This window comes from Microchirus variegatus (genome assembly GCF_963457635.1).
Source record: "Microchirus variegatus genome assembly, chromosome: 19".
In the NCBI taxonomy this organism is placed as follows: Eukaryota; Metazoa; Chordata; class Actinopteri; order Pleuronectiformes; family Soleidae; genus Microchirus; species Microchirus variegatus.
Window position 1 is genome coordinate 13008927 of NC_139820.1, and position 6581 is coordinate 13015507.

Sequence of the window (6581 nt, forward strand, 5' to 3'; positions counted from 1 at the left end):
TGTTCAGGATGACCCAACTTCATCCCCACAGCAGTTATTTTACATGTTGTACCTAATAATTCACAGAATGCTTGTATTTTCTTTAAATACATTTTCAAGTTGTTTGGGGGGAGGGAGAAAAAAAGAGCAGCTTCATGGCAAAGGCACCAAAGGGGAGGTTCCCTGTTCAGTTCATGATACATCATACTTTGAGTCATACCGCTCCCGGGTGGTAGGTGGCGGTAACGCGCCAAAAGCTGAATGACAACCACCGTAAATAAAACATGAAGAACTCGTTTTCATCTCGTGAGATTGGGATTTTAACCATGGCGGTGCTCATTGAAACAACGCTGGGTGATATTGTGATTGATTTGTACACAGACGAAAGGCCTAAAAGTAAGTACTATCAGTCATTTGTGTTGACGGTAGTTGAGTATGTTTGCTGGTTGTTTGTGGAATAAGATAGCAAGCTGACTGACGCTGTTGCAGAGTGCAAGCTAAGGCGGTTAGCTTGTCAGTTTCTTTTTGTGTGCAGCACATTATCTCGAATCATCACTTCGCATTGGATTCAAAAGATCCCAACAAATCCGCGAGGTTGTTAATTATGAGCTCACTTGTGATGTCAGTTAAACTTTAGCCTCTGTGCTTCTTTTCTTTTGCAGCTTCCCTAAACTTTCTGAAATTGTGCAAGATAAAGTACTACAACTACTGCCTAATCCACAATGTACAGGTAAGGCTGAGCTGTGAGTTAATCATCAGAAGGCACTGTTAATTCAAACTTGATAGATAGTGATAGTCAGATTAAGCTTCTTGAATTCCTGAATTGTTCCAGTGAAATGTTTCACAAAAATATGAATTTCTCAAGGCTTCATGTGCACACAAACCCCCTGCTGCTGAAAGACTGTTAAATATGTGATATGTGAAATGTTATCAATTTGCAACACACTCAAGACTGTTCTGCAAATTTGCAGCCATTGCAATGACGGCCAAGTTAATGTATTCTTCTCAGAGTTTCCCCCAGTGCATTACAAGCCTGGCGGGCTTTAGTGCAACAGATTGGTAAAAAAAATGTTCACTTTGGTATAGAAGCATGAAATTTGGCACAGACACTCTCTAAGGGCCACTATTTTGGAAAAAGGCATTGACCAGGCCACTCAAAAATGTAATATGCCGGCCATTTTTCAAGATGGCCACCATTGCTATTCAATGCTTATTATATAAATTATTCGAACAGTGATCTAAGCATAAAATTTGATACAAATACTCTCTAAAGAACATTCTTAAGAGAGTATGTTCCTACGTCACTGTTTGAACCATTGACACAATGAGTATTTGACAGAAATAGAGGCGATCTTGAAAAAATGGCCACCATGTTGAATTTTTGGGTGGCCAGCGCCTTTTTCCCAAAAAGTGACCCTTAGAGATTATCTGTGCCAAATTACCAATTAGAACAATTCTCTTGAAATATGCCATTAATCTGCTGCACTAACATAGGGGAGAAACTTTCTCTTTCTCACAGGCTCCATCAAAATAAGCAGCAGTATAACAAAATGCACCTCTATGTCTCACACAATCAACACATTTCCGACACTTATCCCTGAAATGTGAGTGGATCCATTGCGGTACATGTTTACAATCGCACCAAAACTAGTGATGCTCAAATGAAGCAATGAAGCAGTATTGAACCACTTTGCCAATTGTATTGAACATGGATTTATTCATTCAAAGATTCGTTTCAGTGACATCTAGTGGTGAAATTGTAGACAACAAACACTGTGTTCAGCTGATTCAGTAGACATATCTGGGATTGAGGGAGGGTGTGCTTTAGGAAACAAAAAGTCGTTTTAAAAAGTAGGTGCAGGGAAGGTGGGTTGTGCTTGTGTAACCCAGACAATCATGGAATAGTTTTCCCACTGTTTTTGGGTTCGCTATTTATTTTTTTGCTATTGTTTTAAAAATTAAAATAAAGTGCAGTAGCCTACATGGAAGAGAGTTAAACCATGTTAAAAAAAAATCATGTAAATGCTCTTTCACTACTCACAGAGACTTTCATCTTGGGAGAGATGGACTCAGTGCCACCATTTCCATCTTGAAGTGAAAGTGGTTGTCAAAGAAACACTGCTAGAGATGTCTTTTCGGTGTTTAATGAATAATACTGTTTCGTTTTACAATCAATCTGTCAATTATTTTCTCGATTAATCAAATATGTTTTTGTCCATAAAATATAATTAAAATGTTGATCAGTGTTTATCAAACCTGGAACCTACTTTTGATGTTTTTTTTGTCAAATGGAGCAAAGAAACCAGACAATATTCACAAATTTAAGAAGCTCAAAAATCAGTATTAGTATTAGTATTAATTGTTAAAGAAAAAAAAAAAAAAATTTATAATATATAGTGCTGGGCACTACGGCGTTAACGCATGACGCGTTTCCATGGCAACTGACCGGAAAAAGATGCACGTTGTGTTTACGTAACTCCCGATTGTTTAAAAACAGAGGCGCACATACACAGAACACAGGTACACTGGTTATTTGTAGTGCTGCTCTTTTCCTTTAATAAACAGACCGCTCCAGTTCCACTGTAGGTGCGCTAAACCACACTCTGGTGCCGCGGCACAAAAATCTAATTTTAACAATCTGGCAAAATCTGAACCACTTCCCGAAGCAATCACGTGGTACAGCCGGGCAGCGAAGCTTCAGACTTCATCATTTTTGGCTCCTCCCCTAAATGAAGCAAGCCTCGATACGTGCTTTTCGGAAACGCCCCCTTCATTACTCGACACACGCTTCGAAGCCTTGACGCATCTGTAACATCACTGACCATAACCAAACCACTTCCTGAACCAGCGAGGCTTCGAATGTCATCAGTGAAATATTCATCTTTAAAAGACACAAGCGTTTATGCAAGCTTCACTACACACCAGGATTTCTCGACACACACTCTGAAGCATTGGCACAATACGACCCATATCTACAAGCTCATGTTGACTTACCTGAGGAAGGTGATGTAGTCACAGTTGAGTTCATGTTCAGCAGCTGAGTCATAACCCACAGTTTTCAGAGCACATTTATTTTGTCGTCATGATTTATCATCAACACTTTTATTTAAATAATTATATATTTATTTTAATCTTTAATGTAATTATAAGAGCACAATTATTTTTCTATTCGAATCATGTGCAAATTCTCTCAGAAAAATCACAATTACATATTATATCCAAATTGTTTCCGTTCATCCATTATACAATTTCCATTGAGGAGAGTGAAGTTAATCCCCGCTGACATGTATGAGAGGCAGGTTTCATCCTCGAAGTATTAAAAATAACCTTTATTGACTAACAACCAATCAAATTCACATAGGGCTGGGCGATATAGACCAAAAGTCACACCCCGATATATTTAGGCTGAATATTGATGTACGATATACAGTATATCCAGATATTTTTTCTGCAAAATGAGAGCTATGAAATTAAATGTTCAGTCAAATTCAAAGCCAAATATGAAATGTCACAACAAGTAGATATATTGAAAACACCTTTCAGTGAACAGTTGGAAAATCAAGTGAATAAATAATAATCACAGGTTTCTTCACCTGGTTCATAAATAAATTAAATTGATTAAATTAAATAGATTTTTGTCAGCAACTCAAAGCTTCAGCTCCCTCAACAGATTTTCTATAGGTTTAGGTCTGGGGACTGGCTAGGCTGCTCCATGTCTTGCGCCACCCATTTGTTGCCTTGGTTGTATGTTTTGGGTCATTGTTGTGCTGGGAGATCCATCCATTTGAAGTTTCCTGGTTTCATGGTGCAAGGCCCCATCCATCTTTCCCTCGATGTGGTGAAGTTGACCTGTCCCCTTAGCAGAGAGACACCCCCAAAGCACAATGCTTCCAACTCAATGCTTGATGGTGAGGATGGTGTTCCTGGGATCATAGTCTGAATTCCTCTTCCTCCATACACGGCGAGTTGAATTGATTCCAAAGAGCTCGATTTTGGTCTCATCTGACCGCATCACCTTCTCCCAATCATTCAGGTGTTCAATGGCAAACTTCAAACAGGCCTGTACATGTGCCTTCTTCAGCAGGGGGACCTTAAAGTCGCTGCTGGATTTGAATTTAAAATCCATTTTCTGGATTTCCTTTAATATTCTGTCTCTGCCTGTTTAAATAAACCTACCATTAAAATTAGAGACCATTAATTTCTTTGTTAGTGGATAGGGATATAAATATTATTTTTTTTTTAAATCAAATGAGCTACAGACAAATTATGACCAAATAAAATTATCTTTTATTTGTAGAGGTGAACAAATCTTAGAGGTGCTTTCTTTACAGAAACTGTAAAACAGTTTGTGTCCTCTAATAAAAAGTGCAACTTACATGGTCATCTTAAACAACAAAATACAAGAAAAATATCTCCTTTCTTTAGAAACACTCTCACAAGTAAAGGCCACATATACTTCTCCGACTGTGTAATGCGTAATCTGACTGCGTAACCACGGAGACCCCTCGAGCCTTCATACGTCTCCGTCATGGTGACGGATACGCACAGCAATTTCCCGCCCGATCAGTAGGGGTCGCTACGCAAGGTTGTTGTGCTTTTGGCTACAGTGAGCAATGGCGTCAGAGAGAGAAAGACTGTGGAAGTGGAATAACATTGAAACAGTGGCCGTTTCTCACTTTTCTGTGTCAAGGAACGCAGTTTTAAGATAATTTGAGGCGAGAAATTGGCCATTTAGTGTCTAAACATGTGCTGTGTGTATTAAGATATGACGTATTATAGTTTGGCAGCTCACAAGGTGGCGTAACGTTACTTTTCTTCTCACTGTGGTGGCGGCTAATATGCTGCTGCATGTTGCTCGTGTTGCCGCTATATGTTAGCAGTCTCTTGCAATATTCACATGCTGTTTTGTGGGGCTGTTACGATACACAAACTCACGATTCGATTTGTATCACGATTTTTGACCCACAGTTCGATACATTCCACAATTTTTTTTTTATTTAAAAAACATTTTATTTAAACATTTACTTATATAGCAACTTAATGTAACATTTAATAACAAATATTTTGGAACACTGTGAACAGATTTGAACATAAATAAATAAATGGCCAAAGATTTCTCTCTTTTCTGTAACAAAATAATACTGTTGAAAAATACAAAGTAAATGATCGATCAGACCGGGATTTGTCCCCAAAGCATGCTGGGAAGTGTAGTTTGTTGCAGTTTTGTTTTCCGGTGGAAATAACTTGTTTTGATTAAAAGCAAAGGTAAGACAATATTTCTGCTTGTATTTCTTGAAAGTCAGTTGTTGTTTTGCTCTTATTTTAGGGCTGGATCTGTGAATCTTGTTCGTAGAGTGATAAAAATGGTACCGTTAGAATCTGTGAATTCTCCGCTGTTTACATAATCACACTGACGCTTGTGCGCTGTAATGTTTTTTCCGCTCCTGGGAGTTTGATCCATCAGTGTTTTAAATGCGTTTCGTGAACATAAGAATGGTTTATGAGCTTTTAGCTGAGTTTCTGGCTACCGGTATGTTCATGTCCCTTTAAGACACTCGGCTGTGTACAGCGTGTGTAGTCACATGATTCCACGCCCTCTGTAACAAGAAGTGAAAGACGGTGGCCCTTTCTCAATAGCCAAGTATTGATGCCAGTACGGACTTGCATACTTGGGAAGTACATACTTGAGAAGTACGACTGGAGTACATACTCGCCAAGTACGGGAGTACACGAGTACGATCTCTTCAATTGGAACAGTAGTGTACTTCCTTGTTCTACTGTTTGAATGGCGGGTGGTGTCAAGCACTTAAGCCTCATTACCGCCACCTACAGTGTTGATGAATGAACATATAAAATACTTTTAATAAATGCATATATTGTTTTTTTTCACATTTTAAATATTTAACTTATGTATTATGTATGTCATGGGGCCAAATCTAAAAGCATGTCTAACACAATATGCAAACAAAAAATAAATAATGAAACGTAGATCGGTGTCAGAATCTGATGTGGGTACGTGTACGTACAGGGTACATGTACATGTACGTACGTGTACATGTATACGTACGTGTACATGTATACGTACGTGTACATGTATATGTACGTGTACGTATACGTATACGTACGTGTACGTATACGTACGTGTACATGTATATGTACGTGTACGTATATGTACGTGTACGTATACGTACGTGTACATGTATATGTACGTGTATATGTACGTATATGTACGTACGTGTACGTACGTGTATATGTACGTACGTGTATATGTACGTACGTGTGTATGTACGTACGTGTTTATGTACGTACATGTATATGTACGTACATGTATATGTACGTACATGTATATGTACGTACGTATATGTACGTACGTATATGTACGTACGTATATGTACGTACGTATATGTACGTACATGTATATGTACGTACATGTGTACGTACATGTGTACGTACATGTGTACGTACATGTGTACGTACATGTGTACGTACATGTGTACGTACATGTGTACGTACATGTGTACGTACATGTATATGTACATGTATATGTACATGTATGTGTACGTACATGTATATGTACATGTATGTATGTGTACGTACATGTA

The 6581-nt window shown here is 38.3% G+C and overlaps 1 protein-coding gene across 1 annotated transcript in view; it reads left to right on the forward strand.

Moving 5' to 3' along the window:
- Positions 1–305: 305 nt before the first annotated feature.
- Positions 306–6581, forward strand: part of ppil4 (peptidylprolyl isomerase (cyclophilin)-like 4) — a gene marked incomplete at both ends in the record, with an annotated part of 31845 nt that continues 25569 nt past the window's right edge. Inside the window, 2 exons of the mRNA XM_083905647.1 lie at positions 306–375; positions 642–709. Of these exons, the coding sequence (XP_083761773.1) occupies positions 306–375; positions 642–709 (138 nt within the window). The remainder of the gene's footprint in view (positions 376–641; positions 710–6581) is intronic.